The sequence below is a fragment of the Microtus ochrogaster genome, chromosome 2 (assembly GCF_000317375.1).
Source record: "Microtus ochrogaster isolate Prairie Vole_2 chromosome 2, MicOch1.0, whole genome shotgun sequence".
Lineage (NCBI taxonomy): Eukaryota > Metazoa > Chordata > Mammalia > Rodentia > Cricetidae > Microtus > Microtus ochrogaster.
Genome location: NC_022010.1, coordinates 87,350,833 through 87,377,842, shown reverse-complemented (window position 1 = coordinate 87,377,842; position 27,010 = coordinate 87,350,833). Strand labels below are relative to the sequence as shown.

Below are 27,010 nucleotides of genomic sequence, written 5' to 3'. Positions count from 1 at the left end.
AAACCAGCAGGAATGCCAGCCAGCAGCACCGCCTCTACAGCAGTGGCAGCAACAACAGTACCAAGAGCAGTAGAGACAGACGATCTACGGAGACAGAGAGGACATAAAGACAAAAGATGGGGGCTGTGGGCCCTCATTTTTAGACAACAACAGTACCAAGAGCAGTAGAGACAGACGATCTACGGAGACAGAGAGGACATAAACACAAAGATGGGGGCTGTGGGCCCTCATTTTTAGACGACTTCCAGGAATCTGGCAAGGCCTAAGAATTGAAGACACCAGTTCTCAAAAGCTGTAACACCAACCACTGTAAAGGCCACAGGTCTCAGCAGTAGGAGCCATAGTAGGGCCACTGGGTAGGAAGTGTTAGTCCTGGGATACAGGTTTCCAGAGCTCTAACTAGCAGGCACTGACAGCTACTACTGCCCTCTGCTGCTCAGAGCTAAGAATTACACTAGCTGCTGCTCAGCTCAATAGCCCCAATCTCAGCACGTAGGCCTGTTAGGATCTGGCCTGCAGAGTCTCAAATCCTAATCCCCTAGTTCTCAGGATTTAGAACTGTAAGCCTTTGAATCTAGCAACTCAGCGCACATACATTTGATACTCAAAGTCTCAGGTCAACCAAACTGCAGCCACCTGCTCCAGCTCCAAGGAGGCCAAGAGGAGCCTAGGCATCACTTGTAATAGTAATACACGTATATTCATTTCCCATTGGCAAAGACCCTAAAGAATGTTTAAAAACAGAATTAAGATGGCAGTTAAGGTTGTTCTTTAAATTCTAGGCATGGCTTTCTTGAATCTGTATTTTTATTCTTCCCCCCTATCTCAAATTCCCAAATGTATTCAGAAACCACAAAACAAGAAAAAGGAAAGGACAGAGGTGAAGGTGTCAAGGCATTCCAGGAACAGGTCATAGGCTGTTTATGCCTAGCAAAGAAACCAGAAGATTGGAAGACAATTTCAGTGATGTGAGATGGTTACTATGAATGGGAAATAGCAGCAGGATCATGAAGACAGCCAGGGACAGAGCCTGCTTTAGAAGCCGTAGACTGTCTTACAAATGAGGACCAAAGAGGCAGCAGCTTCTAAGAACTGGAATTCTTTATATACCCCTTGAGGGGATCCACACCCCTCTTCCACAGCTCAGGGTTTGAACATAGCCTCTAGCTGGTGGAATTATTTAGGGAGGCTCTGGAAACTTGGGGAGGTGGGGCCTTACTGGAGAAAGCAAGTTTTGGGGGGCAGGTATTTGAGGGTATACTATCCCTGGCCACTTCTTGAAAGAGGGGGTGTGTGTTTGAGTGCGAGTGTGTTTGAGTGTGAATATGTATGTATGTTTAATATTTCTTTCATCTATCTATCTACTATCTATCTATCTACTATCTATCTATCTACTATCTATCATCTATCTACTATCTATCATCTATCTATCTACCTACTATCTACCTACTATCTATCTATCATCTATCTACTATCTACCATCTATCTATCTACTATCATCTACTATCTATCATCTATCTACCTACCATCTATCTACTATCTATCCACTATCTGTCTATCTATCTATCTATCTACTATCTATCTATCCATCCATCTATCTACTATCTATCTATCATCTATCTACTATCTATTATCTATCTACTATCTATCTTTCTACTATCTATCTATCTATCAATCATCTATCTATCTACTATCTATCTACTATCTATCATGAGTCTTTTTGCCTGAATGCATGTATATGTATCATGTGCATGTCTGGTGCGCTTGGAGGCTAGAAGAGTTTCCAGGTCCCCTGGAGGTGGAGCTGCGCATGAGTGTGGGACCAGAACCCTAGTCTCCTCTGTAAGTGCAGCAAGTACACTTAACTGCTTAGTCATGTCACCAGACATCTGATTTTTTCTTTTCTTCCTGCTAGGTTTGTAAAAAAATCTGTCCTTCACCACAAACTCTCAGCCATTTCTGCTCATATGGTTGGGACCAGGAAATGGTGTATAAAGTCTCTGAAATCATAAGCCAAAATAAATAATGTCTCTCTTATAGTCGTTTTTGTAAGACATTTGGTGACAGCTATGAAAAAGTCACAGTAGCTTCATTAATATAACTGTTTTCAATCTATGCAACCAAGATAACCAACCCACCATGGTCAGGGCGAGATGTCCATCTCACAGGCAAGTCTGGATTGTCAGGCAGACAATTAAACTAACCATCATATGTACAAACAGTACTGAATTGTGGGAGGGGATGCTGGGACTCGAACTCAGGGCCTATCTTATGCGGGGCAAGAACTATTACTGAACCATATTCACCTATATCCACAGTGTTGTATAAGGTCTCTTTGCTCAGTCTGGCTGGTTGGTTCTCTCTCTCTCTCTCTCTCTCTCTCTCTCTCTCTCTCTCTCTCTCTCTTTCTTCCCCCCCTCTTTTGTTGAGCATTTGATTTCATTACTCAAATTTCATATTTTAAGTTATAAAGGGCCAAATGAGTAAACTGGCAGGGACATAAAAATCTGTGATTTAAGTTACATTACTTGGAATATGTTAAGAGCATAATTAATATTAGCATCAGAGGATTACAAAAAAAGTAGATGAACACATAAGTGCCACAGTATGCTAATATTTATGTTTTAGTCATTGTCACTGGAGGAGAATTTTTGAAATTTAGAAATCATATCTGGCCAGTTTTGTACCCTTAACACCTGATGTTTTTATTGAGCATTTGTCTGAACAAATGACAAAATGATTGAGCTTATTGACTGCGCCAGTTTTTCTAGACTCTGTAGACTCTATCTGCCTTTTCCTGTTGTGCATTTGATCAGCAATCATGTTTTCTAGACTCTGTAGACTCTATATGCCTTTTCCTGTTGGAAGAGCTGTGCATTTGATCAGCAATCATATGTTGTCATGTAGCACCACAGCCAAACTGTCCCCAGTGACAACTGACCATATTTTTAAAAGCTACAGTAAAATGTATCTTTTAATGTGCAAAGGTTATGCATCTCTATTATTTTAAAAGGTTGTATAGACTTTGTGTTTTACATGGATATTAACTCTTTAACCCACTTTGTTCTGAAATTATAAATTATTCAACATTAAACATTGCAGTTATTTCCTGCTGTTATTTTTATTCATACTAATACTTTACTTATTCACCATGCCTTTAATTACCTCAAATATTTAGTTATGGAAGCCTCTTTTCAAGTACATGGTATAACCTTAAAATTTTTAAGCATGCTCTTGAATAAAAATAGAAAATCATAGAGGATTATTTTGTATCAGTCTCAGTATTAACATTTTCCAAATGAGATGTAGGGAGTGTGTGTGTGTGTGTGTGTGTGTGTGTGTGTGTGTGTGTGTGTACACGCACGCTTTGGGGCTCTATGCTCTTATAAGATCTAGGTACATTTACACTACTAATAAGCAACAAAAGAAACCTCAAGGCACTCAGAAAAATAGGCACCAACCTGTTACAGAGTCTTGCATTCAAGTCCTCATGCTGCAATTTCTAAACTGTATGACGCTAGACACATTACCGGTCATAATTTCATCAGAAAAATATAATGCTGACAATACCCATGTGCGGGGGAGATAAAAATTAAATTAGACAATGTGAACAGTGTACACCTGACCGTGACACACAGGAAATGCTTAATCTGAAGCCATTCTCATGACAACCCAAAGTGCAAGCAAGGGAACCCACAACTGGGCTCAGATTCCGAGAGAGGGTTAAGTAGTTCCCTGGGCGCATGTTGACAAGATGCTTGCTCTCATGACTAAATCCGAACCAGAAAGATCTTGACCAGGTATTTGTGTCATCTAAGTAACAGCTTAATCCATCACAACACTTGAAAGAGCCCAGGAAATGCACAGGACACAGTCCAAGGGACTGTCAACCTGGAAATGGGGGCTGGAAAAGATGTCATTTATGTGAATGGTTTCTAGAGGGATTAAGAGAGGAACAGTATCGAATGCTGTGAAATTTCGTAAAATAAAAGTATCTCTTTCAGTGGGTCACCTGTAATCCAGCATTAAGAGAGACGGAAGCAGGAGGATTCCACTGCGGTCAGCCTAAGGTACCTGTGAGAACTTTATCTCAATAAAAGAAAGAAAAAGCTATCTTGGTGTTCACCACTCAAATAAAGTGCCTCACAACTGATAGTCCCCACTCTCCCAGCCCTGCAATAACCAAGACTTTGATGTAAATAGCATGTCTTCGTTTTTCAAAGGCATGTCTATCATTTATCTCCACACTATGCCTTGAGCAAGGGAGGTGCAAGATACTCAAGGCTTCAGTACTAATAAGAAATTAGCCCCAGTGGTTTCCAAGGGAAGTTTAAACAATACAGACACTACTGTGTTTGGAATAACTTGAACCATTTTTTATCCTAATATCCACCCACTTTCATAAAAGCAAACAATCAGGCATCCAGAGACAAGGGCTCCTTTTCACAAATAAAGTCGGGAATAATTTTTCCACCCCTTTGCCCAGGACACTCACAACTTAGTTCCTGCAGCTACAGCAAAGGTGACAAGTTGATCATGCCCAACTCTGGCTGGATGGCAGAGGAAGGTCTCTTAGTTTGAGACCAGGTAAATAGCAAGTTCCAGGCCACCGAAAGCTAGATAAAGAGACTGTCTCAACCCACACCTTGCTCCCTAAAAGGCAAAAAACCCTGTTCATTTAAAAAGAAAAAAATATAAACACTTTCTGCTAAAAAAAAAAAATACAGAATCAAGTTCAAGCTTGATGACCTCTTCCTTGCCGTCCCCAGCAGACAATGACCAAGACGCCTTCCGCACCACATGGTCACCTCAAAGAACAAATCAGTCTCCTTGGTTGGAACTCGTCCCCATCTCCGTGGAGCACCAGTGCCAAAGGTGGCAGACCATCAACTTTCAGCTTCTTCCTTCCTGGTTTCCCTTGTACTGAGGAGACACCAAGTGAAGCTAATACAAATAAGGTTAAAGAAGAACTATTATTCAATTTAATTCACATAAATCCTTCCATCAATGTAAGCCAAATTGTTTATCTCCTGTCCATTTGGCTGAAAATTTCTGAAAAAAGTATACATGCTCATAGATTAAAGGTAATAATGAACAAAATAATTTAAAATTAAAGTAATTTCTTAAGATTTAGGAAATGAATTGATTGAGATACCAAAGTTCTGATTATATATTTGTTCAGTTATTTGCTCAAGGTGAAGACTTCTGTAGTCTAGGTGCTAATATTTGAGTAAATGGAGACATTTTATTTCAGGGTTTCTTTTTCTTTTCTTTGGTTTTGCTAGACAAGCTTTCTCTGTATATTTGGCTGTCCTAGAACTTGCTCTGTAAAGCAGGCTGGCCTCAAACTCAGAGATTCGTCTGCCTCTGCCTCCTGAGTGCTACGATTAAAAAAAGCACAAGCCAAGTTCAGGGTTCTTTTTTATCTAACACACAAGCACATACACAAACATACACACACACACACACACACACACCACAGGGGCTGGAGAGATAGCTCATTACTTAAGAGCACACAGTATTCTTGTAGAGGACCCAGGTTTGAGTCCCAACACCCACTTGTAAGCACCTATAACTTGAGCTCAAGGGATATCCATGTCTCTGGCCTCAGATAGTAGCACTCACACATACACACACAGGCTTCCACACAGACTCACACACATGCATGCAAAATTAAAACTAATGAAAATGAAAAAGAAAAACACACAGGAAAGTATTTAACTTAAAAACTAAAAACAAAAACTACCTACATTGCGTGGACTTTGGTCAGTGAACCTCATGGTAGGGAGCAATAGTTAATGTAGCCTCATACTGGTCAAAGCGTTAGAAATAAGAGACAATTGCATTTCAGCCCTAAATGAGGCCTACCCATAGGTATATGAAGCCCCACAGAGCTCAGGGACATTGCAGGAGTGACCAGAAAGATTGCAAGAGTGAGAAGATGAGGAAAATCACTGGGAAATATTGTATTCTGGGTACGGCATGGGCACTGTTCTCACAAACTCACGTAAGCTAACCCACAAGATCAAGGCATCAATAATCCGAGCATGGATGGGGAGGTGGGAGGCAGGGAGTGGTGGTAGGTCTCACGAGGTTCAGTCCCTGGCTGAGGAGCTTTCAGCAACTGACAGCCGCTGAGTGAGGTAGAGGCATTTTCCAGCCACTGGTATGCTGTCCACACTCATGCAGACAGCACTGACTGGACTTGGTAGGAGAAGAACAGAAGAAGAAGGAGGAAACAGAGAAGAGGAGGAAAAAGAGGAAGAGGAGGAGGAAACAGGGAAGAGGAGGAAGAGAAGGAAGATGGAAGGGACACGTGGGAATGACAGGATTGAGTTGGAAGAGGATTCGATTAAGATATATTGTATATGTGTGAAATTATAAAAGAATAAATTGATCTGTCAACTTAGAAAGATAATACTTAAACAAAATTTACTATATAAAATTTATTTCTAATGTTAAAATTATATATATATCAGAGAAAAAACAGTTTATTCAAAAAACCAAAGGGCAAAGTTTGACATAAAAAAACAACATTATGGAAAATATTTCAAACTTCATGAAGCAGGTTCTATTTTGAACATAAATACATATATATGTCTCTTGTACTTCTTTTTAACTCCCAAATCCCACTATTTTTATTATGCATAATCAAGTAGGCAGATAAAATGAATGTCAGGCATTCCAATTTAGCATACAGTATACTAGATAATCCTTGCTAATCTGTATGTAAAGCTTAATTAGAAATTAAGAACTCAGCAACTTCTATAAATGGCCTAGATTTATTTACATTCAATTGGACAAAAAAAATGTGGTTGCAGGGATATATTTCCTCCATGGAAAACAAACACAGCATAAATAACAAACCATGTCATCATCAGCTTTACAGACACTCTGCCAGTGTGCAGAAGCAATGAGATGCATTCTGCCAGCTACCTAGAGCTCTTCTTTCTGGATGGGTTAGCTAGCAGTAAACACTTGAAATAAAGCTTTGACAGACTGATATGCTAAAATCGATATTGGAGAGAAATTGTTTTCAAATGGGAAGGACCTGTGGGAGAAATGATGGGAGATGAACAGCATGCAGGACATTTAAGGATAAAAAACCTGTATCTTTGAGACTAACACGTACGTGTGATCCTAAGGGGTAATACCTGAAAACCTTGAGATACTTCTATTTTCTGATTTAAAATAACAGTCGTTTGTTATTTTATATTACTTCTGTTTTCAAGATGCTTTTAGTTAGTCTTACTTTTCTGATTTTAAATGGGCCTTTCTTGGCATCGGAATCACAGAAAGCATAGGTATATGTCTTTAAACACCAATAAAATCACATGCCTCTCTTGTTCTGAGCTTGCCTGTCTCATTCCTGCCCTGAGGAGCATCAGTCTAGGGTTGCGAAGTATGGGATCTGAACACAAACTGAAGGCCAAGATAGCACACTGCCCTCCCATTTTACTCACCCAAGGTATTTGCAGCCCCAGAGTCAGTGCCTTGAAGAAAAGCAACCTCTGAGTCCTTATTGCGACCCATTATGTGGGAACACATGCAGAGTAAAATCTCTTACATATAAGCTAGAAAAGGAGATGGAAGAGGGGGCCTTGGGTCCCACAACTTTCTTTGAGGTCACATCCCTAGTGACCTAACTTCTTTCTACTAAGGATATAAATTCATCTCTAGAATTTGACTACCTGCCAATCCCAACATGTTAGGGAAGAAGTCTTAACATGTAAACCACTGTGGGGCATTCAATCAAATCACAGCATGTGACTGACTGTGCTCTAAAATTACCAGTAAGTTTTCTACTGTATGTCCCAATGGTACAGTGAAAGTATCAACCGGCTCCGCCAAGCCTGGGTGTGACGCATCTGACTCACGTCAAGCATTTATTCAGCATATCCATGCTGCATACCCTACCCCTCCATTAGTTATCTGTTAACCTGACTGGTTTTGTTCAAGTCATCCTCATTTTACTTAATAGAAGCCCATACTGGTCATATTATTACAGTACATTGCTATAACTGGCCAATTTTATTATTAGTTATAATTGTTCAGGTCTTACTGTGCCAAATCTACAAGTTAAAGCGCAGTGCGCGCGTGTGCACATGTGTGTGTGTGTGTTTGTTTGTGTGTTTGTTTGTGTGTGTGTATGTATCACATTTGGTATTATGAAACTTTAGGCATCACTAGTGATCTCTGAAAGTGCCCCTTAAAAATATGTGAGAACTATTCTATCAAACAGGGCGCCCACCAGGACATAGCGACATAGGACAACAAGACATAACTCAGTATAAAGGATGACTCTTCTGATTTTGATAAGAGAAAGACAAAACGAATCTGCTAGTATGAAATACAAATGAAACGACAGAACCTTGTGACATGGAAATGAGACCAGTCTAAGCTCTGTTGCGAATGTGCTGAGACGGAGAACTCTGTAAAGGATCGGCCTCTCTGTACCAGGAATATGTTCTACATGTAGCAGAAATGCTAACACAACATCTGACTTGTTGCATCTTTTGTTGCATCGTAAGGACACAGCACAGAAAATAGAATCTTGGGGAAAACTAGGAAGACAGGTGAAGGAAAGCAAACTGGTGATGTAAGATAAAGGAAGCAGGCAATAAAAAAGGAAAAAAAACTGAGAATTTTAAGAAGTGGTCTTAGACATCTAAAGATGATATGAACCATTTAAGGCAAGAGTCAAAAGGAATTAATTGCAATTACCATGAAGCAATAGTATAACTCTTAAAGGGATAGCACGATAGTTAAACAGGGAGTTACAGAATGCATCAGAGAGGAGGAAGTAGGAACAGCACCAGAACCCACTGTGAACTGAGAAGCCCAGGATGAAAAGGAAAAGAAAGATACTAGTAGCTGCAAGGACCGAGGGTTGTAGAGGGTGGCAGACCAAAAGATGCCTTCCAAGGATGTCCACAATCGGTGCACATGCTACTTGACATGCAGGGAATCTGGGGTGTGATGAATGTGGAGGAGCTCATCTTGGACTGTCCAAGTACAGGCAATGTAATGGACAAGGATCTGTACAAGAAAGTTGAGCATACTGTTGTGACTGGCTATGCTACCAGCCTTGAAGGAGGAAGAACAGCACCATGAACCAAGGAACCCAGGTGGTCTCTAGAGGCTGGAAAGGGCAAAGGAGAGTGGATTCTTCCCCTGGAGCTTCTAGACCAGCAGACTATTTTAACTTCCGATCTCAGAACGTAATGATAATAACATCATATCATTTCACGTTACTACACTTACAGTGATGTGCTAGTGCATCTATGGGAAGCCGATAGCTGAGTTTGGGTTGGATAGGCAAGAACTCAAGAACAATGGCAATGGGTTTCTGATCCTACTGCACGCACTGGCTTTGTGGGAGCCTAGGCAGTTTGGATGCTCAACTTACTACACCTGGATGGAGGTGGGGGTTCCTTGGACTTCCCACAGGACAGGGAACCCTGATTGCTTTTCGGGCTGAGGGGGGGGACTTAATTGGGGGAGGGAAATGGGAGGCGGTGGCGGGGAAGAGACAGAAATCTTTAATAAATAAATAAATTTTAAAAAAAAGAAAAGCCTGAAAACGCATTCTAAGAAGGATGTAAGAGAAACTCGGAAGACTAAGGAGAAAAGTGACTTCGGTTCTCATATATTCTTATAGCTTAAAAGCCCCCTGTGAGGTATATATAAAGTATACTGATCTAAGCAATTAAGAATTGTCTGAATGTCAACAACTAAATCAAGGAAATGGAAGACAGAGCACAGGTCAAAGAACTAATCTTGGAAAGACAAATTTCTCTTTCAGGAAAATAAGAAGAAAAGGCCAAGCTAGGTCCTGATAAACAAAGGCTGTTGACAGAGGAGGATAAATTCCTACACAATGTCTATCAGGATTGGGGGGAGGCAGTTTGCTGAGTGAAAGTTGATGCCATTGTGATGACAATTCTTCATTGTCAGCTGGACTGGATTTGGAATCACCTAGGAGACACACCACTGAGAGTGTCCCTAAGGGGATTTAACAGAGGAGGGAAGCTCCATCCTGAAAATGAATGAAGCCATGCAGACTAAATAAAAAGGTGAAAGAGAAAAGCAGCTGAACTAGGCATTCTCCAGTTACTAAGTCCTACCTGCAGGTTCCCACCCACAACTCTGACTGTCCACCTCGCTGCAATGGACAGTGTTTTCTTAAAACTGAGTCCCAGATAAATCCTTTTTGTCATGATTTGCTTCTGTCAGATTTTGGCTGCAGGAATGAGAAAAGTAACCTCACAGCCATGCTTCTAATACTTGCTCTCTTAGAATGTTGTGAGATAGAAATAACCAACTACTTCGACATGAGAAAACGCTAAGACTTCTAGGATTCCGATTCCAATCTATTAAAGTCAAGCACTCTACTGAGAAGCCCGGAAGACAATGTGTTAACCATGTGGTCAAGATGAACCTTTCCAGCAATAAAACCCACTAGCACGACAGACCCCTTGATATGATTACTGTGAAATGGGTACTGTAGAGCACGTGGCTGTAATGAACGATATACTGTCTCTGCATTCTTTCTCCAAAAGCACCACATCACTCAAATTACAAGGAATTAAGAAGCAAATTGAGGTCTCTGCAAACAGCCACAGCTTCCACCTTAGAGTCCCTAAGCAGTACTATTCAAAGAGACCTTAAAAATGGCAACCCTTATGGACTGAGTTTTTTGTTTGTTTGTTTTTTCGAGACAGGGTTTCTCTGTAGCTTTTGGTGCCTGTCCCAGAACTAGCTCTTGTAGACCAGACTGAGAAAGGTGGAAAAATCAGAACAAATAAAATGTGGGATCCTAGACTAGATCTTACCCACACACACCAAACTAAAAATTATTATTACAAGTAGGTTCATATTTTAGTTAACACTATTATACTGATTTTTTTTTGTTTTCATCATTGTACTGTGTCTCAAAATAAAAATTAAATGTACTATATGGCTTCTATTGGGGCAAGTCACTTGTCAGTGCATCTAGCACTATAGTCAATTTGAGATTGATTTACATGGCTTGAGATCCTAGGTTCACGTTCTGACTTGTATGAAAGTATGGTTTAAAAACTGGCTGGGTTCCTGGCCCTCATTACTAAGCCAGACTGGTGCCTTAATGCTGAGTCTCAGCCTCCCGCCTGGTACATAGCAAGCAAATCTAATACACTCAATGGGTTGTGGTTGCCATTAGACAAATGAACAAATGAGTTTCATGAAAGAACTTCCTTGTGAAGAGTACAGCGTCTATTAGAAAAGCCAACATAACCTCTGAGCATATTCTGAATATGAATAATCATTACATTTGCAAATATATTTTCAGAAAATATTAAAGAATCTCAACATCAAACAGCATATCTAAAACTTAAACAGGAAGCATAAGTATATATAAAGCAATTTTTCATGGATTAGTGTAAGTCATAAAAGCAAAGCTCTGCTTATATTCATGCTCTAATACTGTCCTAAAAAGTTCATTCTCTAAAAGCAGAGGCATGTATGAATGGGGGGACGTTCTGACTTTCAAGTCTGAGTAGAAGCTGTAAAATCACCAGAGTAAGATTAAAGCCAATCATATAAACACACCTTCAGTTCTTAGAGGGGATCCTATCACTTACACTTGAAACATTCAAACCCAAAGTCAACGAGTGAGAAAGAATGCCAAAAGTTCTGTTTAAAGCAAATTTCTTTCCCATATACAGACGTGTGTTTTCCTATAAATGTGTGACTGTGACGTGTTGCTTTTCAGGGGCATACTTTAATGGAATGCTCATCTTTACAGTAAATATAGATTTGTGGAGTTTGGGATTTTTAAAAAAGCACTTAGTCTCGAAAAACCAAAAAAAAAAAAAAGCACTTAGTTAAATTTTGCCTGTGGTCTAATGCCAAAGCAGAGCTATGAAAAGCCAATGGTTATAATGTAAAAAAACACATTGTGTAGTCTGGGCTTCTAGGTTTCAGAAGCATTAACCTCACTGACTTCACCCTAACACAGTGCCGGGTACATGTCACTTTCTTGACAGTATTTACTGAATGAGCAACCAAGGACCATGCACGGAAGAGTAACACTTGTACTTATGCAAAGTGAATCATGAAGCAAGACACTTTTCAATTAGAAGGTTATACTAGAGTGTGCATGAAAACAGCAGCTAAATTACTGCTGAGAAAACACTACTCTTCTCACACTCTAATTGGATCCAACACTTCTTGGGCACAGATCTTATCCTCATTTAATAAATAAGGAAGATGGGCCAAATGTGGTTGAATCATATAATTAGTAAGGAGTAGAGCCAAATAGTCAAAAAAAAAAAAAAATAGTGGGCGGTTGTGCTTTCAGATGCGTACAAGAGAAATGCGACAGAAAGAGCGCCAACAGGGATGTGTTTATTAGGAAAACTGTACTTCAAACCTCTCTTTAAGAACTTTCCCATTACAAAACGTTTTCAAGAAAATCACAATGGATAGTTCTCTCCTTCCTTCTCTTTCCACAGACACGTTCATGCACGCATCTTTCTAAGAAACAGTTTAAACTATATGTATACGCCGTGGATCAAAACTTTGTCAAGCAGACAAGGGGCTACAGTCTAGGCTACGGGTCCAGGAATGGTCCATCGGGAAGGGTGGCATCCCCTAGACCGGGCCGACTCCTCCCACGCCTAGGGAAGAGGCGACGTCGGCCCGGCCCAGGGGCGCGGTCGTCCCCATCCCTCTGGGCAGCGGGCCCGCGCCCCAGCCTACCTGACGGGCTCTCGCCACCGCTTGAACAAGTCGCAGCAGTTGGCCATCAGACTGAACATCCCCGGTCTCTCCTCCCGCCACCTCCCATCCGAGCTCCCCGGCCCGGCTCAGGGGCCCCGCGCCGCCAGGCTCCCCTAGGGTAGACTGGCCGGGAGAACAGACCGGGAGGGCGGTGACCCGGTGACCCGGACCGACCCCAGGGCTCGGCCCTAACCGCGTCGGCCCCGGCCGCCTAACCGGCCGCCCCGGGACAGCCTGAAGACAGGTTCAGCGACACCGGCGCGGCGGTGGCGGGACTCCAGAGAAAACCCCCGCGTCGACGTGCTGACGTTCCCGCATCTCGGAAGGCCCGCCTTCGGAACCGCCCACACCGCGCTTCTCCAATCAGAGGCCTCCGACCTCCGTTCGGGGCTTCTGAGCGGCTCAAGACTTCCTTGCTCCCCGCCCCCTGTCAAAGGGCGGAAAGCGGAAGTGGGCGTGGTCTAGACGAATAAGGAGGAGCTCGCGGAAGCAGGATCTGGTAACTAGGCAACCGGAGCGTCCGTAGATAAATCCAGGGTTCCCGGAGAGATCTCACCCAGGTCCTGACTATATACCCAATGGAAATGCACTGCCTGCCAAACTTTTTGCATCCCCCTTCATCTCCAGTAACTCAAATGAGATCCAAAAAGCTCTGCTCGTCTGCGTGTTTTTGTTTTGTTTTGTTCTGTTTTGTTATGCACTGAGGATGGTGATCCTCTGGGGCTCAGGTCTACTTACGCTGAAGAATTCAGGAGCAATACACCGAGGCAATTATAAATTAAAGACACACGGGGAAAACTCGTTTGCTGAGCTGTTTCAACAGTTCAGATGGGAATGCTATTTTAATCTGATGTTTATCGCTGTTATGTAAAAAAAAAGTGAACAATAATTTATTTCTTGTAAGAAGGGATTGCAATTACAAGAGCAACATGTCCTTGTTGTAGAATGTGCAAACATAGAAGGAACTAAATGAAAACGTTGTGCACTTTCCACTCAAAAATAAGAAGAGGTAATAATTTAATGTATTTTTTTTTGAGGAACTTTTTAGCTATCTAGAATCACGGTCATTTGGTATTTGAATTTTGAGATTGTGAATATGCTGGCTCTTTTGCAATGCTTTTTTAAAAAGAGGTATTTAATGTATGTGTTTCTAATATACTTATTGAGGAAAAATTAATATACATTTTTGAAAAGCAGGCAATAACATGTAGAGCCATGTTTATTCAACTTCTGACTAAAAGATAGATGAAAGATAGATAGATGATAAAGACATTTCAAATCAGAGAAGAGAACACTGGGAACTCACAGTGCAAGGGAAAATGGCAGTGTACAACTAAGTTATTCTGGGTTTTTTTAAGCAGTTCTTTTCTCATTCATGAGCTTACCGACTCTGAACCTCTTAGACCTTCTGTAAGATGGGATTGAAAACACACCGGTTCACAAGGTTCCTGAGATGGTGAGATAGAGTTCAGCGCAATCTCTGATAGATAATAGCAGGTTTTAGAGTTACTGTCGCATGTCTTATGAGCATTTGTGTTACACCATAGCTACCTATCTGCATATCCATGGAGTGGGGTGGAAGTACAAAGAAGCATAAGGAAAGCGTCTTCATTAACAATCACTGGGGTTAACAAGTGTTTTATTTGTTTGTTTGTTTTTTTACTAATTTTCACAATCCACCCTCTGTAACTTGTGGATCAACAACTTTACAGAGCAGAGTAGTCAAAGTTCATTCTTTCATTCGTTCTATGCCGTCAAACTATGCTAAACAAAATTATATCGTCCAAATTCTTCTCTCTTCCCTCCCTATCCCCCTCCCACTTCCCTCTGTCATCCTCCCCTCTTAGATGTTTCGTTTAAACAGAAATAAAGCACATGAGCCAGGCTTTTTTTTTTTTTTTGCTGCCCAGCCTGGCTTTGGGATTGATGACTCTAACAAAGTTCACCTGTCCTGTTCTTTCAATGACAATTTTACAACTCTTGAAGGAAATGTTATGATAGACCTCAACACAGTAAGATTTGTTTCACATCAGCACTTCCTGTTCCTTGACCTTGTTGACCAACCAGGAAGTTCAAGAGGATGCTGGACTCTAAATGCTTATAGTTTTTCTTGTTCCTATAACTGATGTGGCCCTTGAATCTTCTTCATACTCTGGTGTGGAGACTTTGGGGTTCCCAACGGTTGAGTTTAATTTTGACCTATCCATCTGAATAGTACTGGATGTTGTTTTTGATCCTCTATTTACAATCTTGGGCTTCACAAGAAACCATAGGAGAAACCTCATGCTAAGGAAGAGATCCAGACTGTGGGGGAAGAAGCAGCTCTTTTGCATCTCTCAACTCACTTAATACAGTTAAGACTTCTAAAACTCGTTCTGGTCTCTCTTGCGCTTTCAGTTTTATATTATCCTGTTTCTCTTCTCTGCCTGATAATTCTTCCTTTGTCTTCATATGTTTTCTAGGAGCTTGTCCTAATCTTCTGCTTTCCTTTAAAAAATATACTTTCTTAAAAAAAAAAAGAATAAGTGTAAGTATCCCTTCTGTGCCTGAAGAAGCTTGTTATTTGCATGCACCTTTGGAGTTTCGAGAAGCATACTTGGTACTACCTGTTTGAAAACTAAATTCTGGTAGTAATTTCTACTGCAAAAAGTAGTCAGTCATCATCTATGGAATTTGACCCTAAGTTTTTCAATGCCTTAAGTGGTTTGATGGACAGGGGAAATACTAATCATTTCTTGTTCCCTTCGCTTTACAAGCACACAAGAAAAGCTATTCTTACCTTATAGAATCAAGCACACCAAGTACCTTCTTGTGCCCAGTTGAATGGTGAGTCATTATTTCATGAAGGTACTTGACAGCCAGGGCAATGATCCCTGCCCCCCCTTTCTATGTGAATAGTTTTAAGAGTCTATGTTAGCATGTCATGCCAACATATGGTGAGCCTCTGCCTGGAAAGACATGCAGATTTCAATTTCCCGTGACCAAGAAATAAATCACCACATTTTTGTAGCTCTTTTACCACAATGAATGAGCAAAACAGTCCTTGCTGCTATCATTCTAAATAATACCCTTAAACTGGGTGTGGTGTTACATTCCCTTAATCTTAGCACCCAGGAAACAGAGGCAAGTAGATCTCTATGAATCTGAGGTCAGTTCAGTCTACATACAGAATTCCAGGTCATCCAGGAGTGCATAGTGAGATTCTACCAATTTTAAAAAAAAAAAGGAAAGAAGGAAGGAAAAATGTCTGGTGGTGAGTCTACAGCCTAGTGGTAAAGAAGTTCTCTAGTATGTGTGGGTCAGAGTTCAATGTTTAGTACTGCTAAAAGGTAAGCAAACAAAACTACAATCACAAAGCAAGAGTCATATGTTCACCTATCATACCGCATATATAAATCCCCAGGCTCAAACTGTTCAGTCTAATATCTATGGACTACTCAGTGTTCCAGACACTGGAAACAAAGCTGTAAATCAAACATCAAAAACATCCTGCCCTGAAACATTTTATTGTTCAGAAAGAACAGTATATAGAAAGCATGATTAATGAACACATTAGTTGCTTTATTAGTAAAATAATACAAAATATAGAAACTTTATAATTTAATATGGAAACAGGATTATATAAGGAGTTCAAGTTTGGACAAGTCTTGCTTGTATATAAGGAAGCATATCTATGTTGAAGGAGGCCGCTTGTTCGTCCTGGCTACCCAGAACCAAAATAACCATACGGAAACTGTGTTAATTAAATCACTGGTTGGCCCATTAGCTCTAGCTTATTATTGGCTAACTCTTATGTAATTTAACCCATTTATATTAATCTGTGTTTGTCGACGAGGCTGTGGCTTACCAGCTAAAGGTCCATTGTCTGTCTCTGGTGGGGCTACATGGTATCGCTCTGACTTCTTTCTCCCAGCAGACAGCCTAGCTTTCTCCGCCGAGTTCTCTTCTTCCCTGCCATAATAAAAGCAACACATAGACAGAAGGACCTCCCACACCATACCTAAATCATATTCAATATTAGCCAAAGTGTTGATACTTAGAGCTGAAACCAGATATCAATATTGAATTAAAACTAGAGGGAGCTTATAAGTTTAAAACCCACATATTTTATCCAGAGATATATGCTTCAATTTTCCTATTCAGCATTTCAGATTGTATTCAAGTTTAACATTACAGCAAAGAGGCAGTTGTTCCTCGTGTGCACTGACACAGCAATGTAGTTCTGAAGCTAAAATGTCCATCCCTTTCAGGCAAAGAAAATGAAGTCTTTTTTCTATTTTTCCATTTCCTTGAAATGGCTTTATTTATTTAATGTTCCCTTCTCAGGCTTGCTCTCTCTCTCTCTCTCTCTCTCTCTCTCTCTCTCTCTCTCTGTTTAAATTGGAAATGATACTTTATGAAATGCTGCTGATTTTTTTATTTATGAACTTCTCCCTCTGAGGGAAAATTTGAAATCTCAAAGTTGACAATGTCCCAAAAAATTGTCCTCCAATAACGAAGAGATTTTCAAATGAAGTTTTTCATTGAAGACCTGTGGCATATGTGCATTTACATTCTAAATATTAAATATAATACTTAAAGCTTCCTTTAATATAACCCAAACAGTTATGAGGGATTAGATTTATATTTGTTCTTGAAGCACCTGGGGATGAGAATAAAGTGGTAAACACATAGACCTGGTGGAGTCGAAGAATCACAAAGGAGAAAAGTTTTTCTTTTAAAGGAGGGGATCACAGACATACTAGATAATTCTTATTCTAGTAAACTGAAGAAATTAGAATATGATATAGCAACATGTTTTATATATATATATATATATATATATATATATATATTAAACAGTTTTATTTGAAAATATGGACATCTGAGTCCCACCATCTTCACAGCCATGCCAGTGTTGGCCTGCAGTTCCACTGGACCTTATGAAGACAAAGGAGTCATGACAGAAGCCAGAGAAAGATGTGGGATACTGGGTGTCTGGGGGACTGGATTTCACCTTCCCAGAAATGAGCAGTAGGTGTGGAACTGAGAGTCCTGAAGCTATAAATAATGAAGCTCACCTATGGCCACAACCCAAGTTTGCAGATGTTTTCAACAATTGCTGGTGGCTTAGGGGACATTTTAAACCACAGCAAATCAAAATCCAGCAGAAGTAACAGGCTCTTTAGTGACTGCTTGAAATAAAATGTGAGTTCTCTGATGTGAAAAGGAAATTCTGTCAGTCATCTTCTGTCCTAATGAAAACAAAACAAAACAAAAATAACAACAAAATCTACCAGAGGATCAATGTAATGGAGAAAACGAATATTTTGGCTCACAGTTTTAGAGCGGTTCTATAACATAGCCTGTGTCTTGTGATGGCACAATGTACCATGGTAATGTTAGGACTGGAAGGAAGAAGCAAAAGGGTTGCTTACCTTGTGGTTACTGGTTACTTGGTTACTTTTCTCTAAGGAAAAGGGAGGGGGGAACACATTTCCATGCACCACCTGTTAGTCCTCAGTCCTAATGTTTCATTCACCATCACCAGTCTTACAAAGCCTTTATCACAGGACCTTTTGAGATACAACCAAGATAAGTAAGAATGGAGCTTTAGATGCTGGAGAGATGGCTCAGTGGTTGAGCCCTCACTGCTCTTCCAAAAGGACTGGGTTTGGTTCCCAGTACTCACGTGGTGTCTCAAAAATCATCTGTAACTCCAGTTCCAAGAGGACCTGGTGCCCTCTGCTGGCTTCTGCAGGCACATGGAGCACATCCACACGCAAAGCTGATACACATCCAAACAATTACTTTTAAAGGTTTTTGTTTTTTGTTTTTCCAAGACATGGTTTCTCTGTGTAGCTTTGAGCCTGTCCTAGAACTCACTGTGTAGACCAAGCTGGCCTCAAACTCACAGAGATCCATCTGCCTTTGTGCGGCGAACTTCTCGACCAGCGAGAAAGAACAGCTACCACACGAGGATTCTTCTCAGATCACGCTTTAATGGAGTGCCTCTTGGTTGATGGGGAGCAGGAAGCGAGAGGGGCCGAGAGCGCTAAAGCAGCTGCTTATATAGGGAGTAGGCACACGGGTCGCCCTGTGATTGGTTGCCACCATCAGCTGTCACCAGACTGCATCGGGATAGGTCCAAGGGCCCTAAACCACTGCACATGTGGGAAGCGGGGGACACGCAGCTCCCAACAGGACAGGATCTCAGCGTTACAGAATCTTGTAATGGCGATTCTGTCCGGCTCCCTGCACCTTTGTCTCCTGAATGCAGGGATTAAAGGCATGGGCCAGGGCCACCACTGCCCTGCATTTTTAAAAGATCCAAGCTACAACAGAAATTTATACCTATAAAGGATTTTTTTTTAAAAGACTTATTTATTATGTATACAATATTCTGTCTGCATGTATGCCTGAAAGCCAGAAGAGGGCACCAGACCTCATTACAGATGGTTGTGAGCCACCATGTGGTTGCTTGGAATTGAACTCAGGACCTTTGGAAGAGCAGGCGATGCTCTTAACCTCTGAGCCATCTCTCCAGCCCAATAAAGGAATTTTTGATTAGTAAAATTCCTATTAGACCAGGAAGAGCAAGTCCCAGAGGTGAGTTTTGTTGTCCCCAAGACAATAAGCAAACCTTTTTTGACCATACATTTCAACTCCTTGTCTTTCCTTGAGCTTTTTTCTCCCCATACTCCCTTTGCTGAAACCTCCAACTCCCTTTCCACAGCTTAAGTTGCTATATGTCTCAATCATTGGGCCACCTCCTCGAATCTCACAATTTTGTAAAATTCCCCTGCATATATATGGGATTAAATCTTATTTTCTCCTGTTAGTCTGGTGCCAATTGTTGAGGGAGAGAGGGTCTGCTTTTCATCCCAGCTGCCTGGCTAGCTTACACCTGCCTGAAGTAATCACACAGAAACTGTATTCATTTAAACATTGCCTAGGCCATTAGCTCTAGCCTCTTATTGGCTAACTCTCACATCTTGATTCAAACCATTTCTATTAATCTGTATGTCATCATGAGGTTGTGGCTTACTGGGAAAGATTCAGCATGTCTGACCTGGCATCTCCATGGCGGCTCTTGCTGACTCTGCTTTCTTCCTCCCACAATTCAGTTCTGTAAGTTCTGTCCTATCAGGCCAAGCAGTTTCTTTATTGATTAACCAATGAAAGCAACACATAAACAGAAGGACCTCCTACACCATTATCAGACATCAATTCTTAAACAAGGCACAGAAGAGAGATGGGCATAGTGTAAGAGTTCCCAAAAGAAAGAAAAAGGAAAAAAGAAAAAGAAAAAGGATCTGGAAATAATCCTTAAAATATGATTTTGCTTAGTAAGTTTCATTCACACACCTAGAAAAAAAACCAATTTATGTTTCAGTTGGGCAGAAAATGAACAATAATATATATGCATTGCGAACTACTACTTGACATGCTCTTATCGCTTCATATTGCATCTATTGAAAGTCTCAGATCAACACTATGGAAACCTGTAATCTCTGTATTACAGATGATATTACTAGGGCTCAAAAGGACAGGATCTTTTCTTAACGTTTTGCAACAGTCCAAGTACTGTGCTTCAAACCCAAGTTCTGAGTTTCCAGCAGCATCCTAATGCCTGGTTCACAGGCATATGCAGGACCAAAACTGATGGTAATACATTAATACAGAAAAAAAAAAAAAAGCTGTTTGGAGGAATTACACCATAGGTGATCAAAACATTCCATTTTCTTTTCTTCCCTTTACTACTGTTCAGGCCAGTCTTCTTCCTAAAGTCCAAACTGACTTCGGAGGAGTTCAGGTTGACATCCTGACATCCTCCTGACTGACACAGTCTCCAGACATGGAAAGAAGGAGAGAAGGGGAAAGAGAGAAGAAAAGGGAGAGGGAAAAGGAGACGGGGGAGCGAGGGAAGGAGAGAGGGTCTTTTCTTCACCATTGGAAAACTTCACTTTCTAAAGAAAAGAAGTAAATGCAGAGCTGGAGACAGTGACAAAGGACCTCTGATAAGCTTCCTTGGCCTCTGACCTCACTCTCTGAGCCCTCCCCCTTCCAACCCCCCTTCACCCCGCACCCCCACCCCCAGCAGCGAGTAGCTTCCAGGAAATGTCCCAGTCACCGCTTCCCCTCCCGGGCTGGGGGCTGGGAACGGGCGGTCCCCTTCGCCCCGGGCTGCTCCGCCTGCGCTCGGGCTGGGCCACAGCAGAGCTGGTAGAGCTCAGCCCAGACTCACAGCTTCCCTTGGCGGAGCTCCGACTCGGTCCCCGCTGCGCCTTCCGTGAGCTCGGCCGCCCGCTCAGCAATGAGGGTCCTGAGCGCGCGCTCTCCGGTGCTGCTGGCATGTCTCGCCTTGGTGCTGCCAGCCTCGGAGACAAACTGTAAGTAATCCATACCTCCTGGCTTCTCCCTTTCCTACGTGCCCCGGCTGGTAGGATTTTCCACTAAGCTGCTCGCTGCCTCCTAAGTTTACAGTAAGTCCCCCACTACTGAGAGAGTAGCCGCAGCCTGGGTCTAGTTGAGGGTATAAAGGTGGGACAGGATCCCACCTTTTTGTCTTGCTTTGAGAATCATTGTCCCCACAGGACTTGACGCAAGAACCTGGGTGACGCTAAGTGTCAAAGGAATTGGATGAGCACAGTCCTAAACATTGCTGGGAAAGCTAAGTCAACCCTTTGGTGCCCTTCCTTTTACAAAAGAGCGCCCCAGCCTGCACCCTCTCTTGCAGCTACCCTCCCTTTTGCAATTTCTGGACTTTGAACTTGATTGGCCTGTCTCACATTGACAAACTGTTTGAGGATTACTGTGGGTTTACGTATCATTCTCCAACCTTGATATCAGAAATGACTGCTGGCTATTATCTTGTCCCGAGGATCGTTTTGTTCTGAGGATTTCCACTGCTGCTGTTCTGAGGTGGTGGCAGCAATTGTATTCTATTTTTCTGATTCCTCTTCCCATTCCCAGATTCCAGGCAGCAGCGTATCGAGTTTTCTCTTAGAAATATGTAACGAACAACAAGGCTTTAGTACATTTTAATTGTCAATTAAATTGTTTTCCAAAGCTTAAATATGTTCATAATTAACAGTACGTTCTATTGCTCTTTTGTATTCCCAGAAACTGGCAGGGGAGCAATAACTGTTTAACAAATACCATTTAGGCTACCAAGGGCACCAAAGAAACTTTTCAAAGATATAATTAAATGGGAGTTTGCTAGAATTCCAAGTTTTTATTAATTAATAAGGAGGAGAGCCAGATATTTTTAAAATTATAACTAACTTAAAGACCAGAATGTAATGTGTTCATTTTGTGTTGAAGATAAACAAGTTACAATTATAAAACTTCACCGATCAAATCCCTATAACTAAGCTACCTGTGACTGTATGCCTGCGCGTGATCTATCTTGTTTATTAAGACTTTCAAGTATTTTCAGATAGCAGCAGGGTGGGCGTGGCATATGCTTTTAATCTTAGCAAAGTCAGAGGCAAGCACATCTCTGAGTTCAAGGCCAGGCTGGTCTACAGAGTGAGTTCTAGGATAACTGGAGCTACCCAGAGCAACCCTATCTAGAAACCAAAACAAAGCAAAATTTAGATAGCTGGTGTTTGGGAAAAGAGCAAGGGACCACACAGAAAACAGAGAAGTTCATTCTACGAGGACATCACAGAAAGAATATTTGGCCCTATAATGACCATAACCTTCCTGGTTGTTGTCCGGATTAGATCATCTCTGGTTTATTGGTGAAGAAACAGACACCCTAAGCTGTGACTTCTCCCAAAGATTTTCTTTTGGTCTCTTGTTTATCATCAGGTTTCATTGTGACACTGAGAATTAAATCCAGGTCTTTGTGCATATTTGGCAACTGAGCTAGATTCCAAACTCCCCAACTCCAGAAGACTGGAAATTTGAGCTATAATTAGATTTTTAAATATCTTACATATAATTGATTGTATGGTTCTAGAAATATTGCTATAATAAGGCGTCCCTTTGCAGAAAACAGATATATTTGAGAGGGTGCTTAAAACACCACCAACAAATGCCAGCACCCTGCTCTGTAGTTCTGAAGTACACTTCGCCTACAGTAGCCTTCTTGACCTTCCAAGTGATGAGATCGCTTGCGTGTGCCACCATGCCTGACTTTCAAGCTCTTCATTTTAATAAGAAAGCAAGTATTCAGCTATCAAGTGACTTTCCAAATATATTTGCATGAATAAAAATCACAAATAAATAAAAGTAAGAAATACGTACATAAAAAGCCTTGTATTTCGATTTCACATTTTGCATGCAGTTTGCTCATCACTCATGAGAGCTTGTGGTGAAAAGGGAAATGGGAAGAGGAGGATGTCTATTTTGGGTGGGCTAACTTGGCCTTATCCAGACTTCCCTTTCGGGTGGATGCAGTGTTCTCAGCACATATTGACCCATTATTTCCACATGTTTTGTGCCCTTTGCTAGCTCTCCTCTTTGTCATGAGTGTATTTTTGCCTTTCTTTAAATTTCTTTACTTCATAATCTATACTACTACACTAATGGAGTAATTTTCTCAAGGTTAATTTATATTTGGGGTTTGTGCTGCAAGAGTTAGCTTCTGATATAGCAATGGGTGATAATAAAAAATACCATGGTGTATTCTTCTACCATGAACTCTGTGCCAGCAATATACTTCACATGGACATTTGATTGAAGTTTCATGTCTTTTTTGTATCTTGAGTGAACTATTTAAATATGTAAGTTTTAAATAATAATATGAGAAGACTATTTATATACATTAAATATAAAATGCATTGTAAGATATACACAACCATTGAGGTCTGGGAACAGAATGGTATACTTCCGATCATAAATATATTGGTATAATACATATGTACATACATACATACATACATACATACATACATACATACATATGTGTGTGTGTGTGTATGTGTGTGTGTGTATTCTTTATCTGAGAGTTGCAATAATGAATCAGGAATGTCTTAGTCAGTTTTAGTTATTCTGACAAAAATACATGAGACAATCAACTAAAAGAAAGGGTTTGTTTTGACTCATGGTTTTGAGGTTGCCATTCATGGGCACTTAGGGAAGCATATGTTAAGGCAGAACAATATGGCAATAGATGAAGCATCATCAGGGAAGAAAAAAAAGGTTATTTTTATGATACAGTACCTCCTCCCCAAACCCATGAAATTGTGAATTCAAGGCCTTGGGCAAATGCTTTCGTGGTCCAATGATCCCCCAAAAGCCCACTTCAGATTACCCCCTTTTTAGGGATGAAGTGCTCAATGAGTGAGCTTTTGTAGAACTTTTAGTATCTGGACTATAATCACTTTCCTGGGCCTCAAAGACTTATGTCAATCTCAGGATGCAAAAGGCATCAGAACACACTAGGCCAGCTTTTATGGGTCTTTGTTCTTACTAGTTCCATCATGAAGCAAAAGTCAAAGTTCCAAAGCATTTTCAGAGATTCAAGGCAAAATCTTAGATAGGAACTTTGAGATCCAAGAAGAACAAGTTACGTACAACCAATACTCAAGTATGCATGAGCAAACACTCCTATGCCAAATGAGAAGAACTGTAAAACAGGGAGAGAAAATCCATTTAAAGAAGACTGAAAGCTTGCAGGATTTCTTTCAAAGGACTAACTGGGGTTTCATTGCTAAGCCTCCCCTCACATACAGCTGCAAAATATGGGGAAAATTAGACAGGTTCTTTGCTAGAATATATCACAAACGACCTATAGTCCTGTTCCCAAAGCAGTCTTCACTTTCATGTGCAACCTCTCCACAATGGAGAGGTTTTGAACATTTTAATCTTCTATGATTCTCCCAGAATCGTCCATTAAGCTCCACTTACCATGTTGTACACCATCTCTAGCCTGCTTCCCCAAATTATTTCACACTGTTCTAACCTGTATAATTTATAATCACAGCACCAACCACAATCCCAGTGTCAAGTTTCTTGTATTCTTGCTATTATTGTGAAAAAAATACCCAAGAAAATTGACCAGGGCAAGGAAAGATTTGCTTGGGCTCATGATTTCAGACTTTTTAGTCTGTGGTCACTCACCCTTGTTTCTGGGCCTACAGTCATGGAAGTATGCTACATTGTTCACTTCTCCTCACTGAGGTTAGGAATCAAAAGGGAGACCTCGTTTCATATGCTGCTCCCAATCCATTACACTATGCATCCACCTGTTGGTTAATTCAGTGATGAATCCAGAACCCTCTTTCATTCCACCATGAGCACTGCTGCTTTGGGGACAGGAACTTTCACACTTGAGCATTTCTGGTACACTTAAGGGCTAGACTATAACAAGGAAGAATTCCGAGAAGGTTGGACAAGTTACATTGATTGATCCGAAAGCTATAGAATGATGTGTGGTCAGTCATGGGTAGGGACAGCAAAGACACGAGTCTTTAGTTGATGTATATAGTTAACAGACTGCCTTCAGATGACTAAGTTTACCTGCCTTCTCAAATTCCTAGGATAGCTTAATCAGTTCTTGGCGTAGTTTGACTCTGAAGTCCTATGATTGACAATTTGCATAGTGTCTTGCCCTTGTTTCTGTGCCTACAGTCATGGAAGGATGCTACATTGTTCATGTCACCTCACTGAGGTTACACAGAGCATTGATAAGAAGATTCCCACAGGGAATGGCTACTGAGGCAGAAAAACAGATTGAAGAAAAGTCTACTTTGTAGTCATTTACTCTGTCACAGGCATCCATGGCCTTCTTCCAAAGAAAGGCCCACAATGGAACACAGGTAGTGACTTTAAGGCTTGCCTGAGTCTCTCTTGCTTAGCAACTAGAGCTTGGTAATGATGCCATGGTGACCCATTTACCATCATTCTTGCCCTCAGGAATTCTTACAGTGGGTATTTATTTATTTATTTATTTGTATTAAGAGCAATTCTACACAGACTTACTGAACCTATGCCTTCCTACCTGTGGGTGATGCATCCATTCACTCCAAAACAGTTCTGGTCCTCCAAACCCTGACTCATATGCTGCAAAAACATCATTTTACCTTGTTCACTGTCATGACTTGAGCACAATCTTTCTTTTCTCTCAGAGGTACTGAAGGACATGAAATACTAAACATTATTCCTAGCTTTTATTAAAAGCTAGGTAGGAAGGATAGTAATTGCTCGTATAAAGGCATTCCTTCTAAGTCACCAGATTTCTGGGTGGATAAAACCTAGTTGTAAAAAAACAAAGCAAAAATTTAAGAGCAAAACTTTGTTTGAGTGTCCCAGGCTTGTCAGATCAAAAGTGCCTCAAGTTATGTGACTTAAACGAAAGGGATGTATAGTCTTAGGAATCTGGAGTCTAAATCTAAAATCAAGCCATTAACTTGGTTTCTTGCTTCTACAAGGTATGAAAGAAAACATGTTTCACCTTTGTCTTTAGTAACAGGTGGCCTGAGATGTCCCTTGCTTTTTTCTTAAAGTTGTCACATCTTTGTTCTGTACATTTGCGTCTCTTCATCTAAATTTATTTTTAGAAAGAACACTACTGGGGCTGGAGAGATGGCTCAGTTGTTAAAGGCTAGGCTCACAACCAAAAATATGAGAAATAGCACTACTGGGGGTGGACTGTTGTCTCTGTGTCCTCATTTTGATTTGATCATCTGCTAAAACCCTATTTCCAAATCAGTAAATATTCACAGGAGCTGAAAGGTAGGACATCAGTAGTCACTAAACATCAACACATTACAGCTGCCTCCTTTTCTCCTTAACTCTAGACCTGAAGCTTTTAGCTGTAGCAAAGCTTCAATATCTAGTAATGATTTTTGGTTCTGAGTATTTTTTTGTCAAGTAGATTACAATGGGAAGTAGACATTTTAATTTTGTGATGTTACGGAGTTGAGCAAATACGATGTTTCACAAACAAAAGACCTTGGTAATAACATAAGCAGGAGACATTTTAGAAACTTCTAATAATCACATCATTATCTGTTTCAGTAAAAAGGAAAAGGAAAAACAGTAGATTAGAGGCTATGGAATAGTCCTGTCTGAACATGCTTTTTAACGTTCCCACAGGATGTGTCAGCCATTTTCTGTAATTTTCTGTACACTCGAATCACATTATCTGTTCATCCGGAGTCTCTGGGATCCTCCTAGCTGCCAGTGAGATCTCCATTGCACAGTCACACTTTGTGTTGTTTCTTCTTCTTCTTCTTCTTCTTCTTCTTCTTCTTCTTCTTCTTCTTCTTCTTCTTCTTCTTCTTCTTCTTCTTCTTCTTCTTCTTCTTCT

At 40.8% G+C, this 27,010-nt stretch overlaps 2 protein-coding genes across 5 annotated transcripts in view; one reads left to right on the top strand and one right to left on the bottom strand.

The window, feature by feature from the left end:
• The window catches only part of Arl13b (ADP ribosylation factor like GTPase 13B), a 62,012-nt gene extending 48,961 nt beyond the window's left edge, over nucleotides 1-13,051 (bottom strand). For 2 of the 4 annotated variants that reach the window (XM_005345251.3, XM_013352796.2), the window contains exon 1: nucleotides 12,745-13,051. In XM_005345251.3, the coding sequence (XP_005345308.1) occupies nucleotides 12,745-12,803 (59 nt within the window). In that variant the 5' untranslated portion in view covers nucleotides 12,804-13,051. The remainder of the gene's footprint in view (nucleotides 1-12,744) is intronic. The other 2 variants (XM_026788161.1, XM_026788169.1) reach the window with 2 other exon arrangements.
• A 7,862-nt stretch (nucleotides 13,052-20,913) lies between these two features.
• The window catches only part of Pros1 (protein S), a 76,335-nt gene continuing 70,238 nt past the window's right edge, over nucleotides 20,914-27,010 (top strand). Inside the window, exon 1 of the mRNA XM_005345249.3 lies at nucleotides 20,914-21,137. Coding sequence (XP_005345306.1) covers nucleotides 21,062-21,137 — 76 coding nt within the window. The 5' untranslated portion in view covers nucleotides 20,914-21,061. The remainder of the gene's footprint in view (nucleotides 21,138-27,010) is intronic.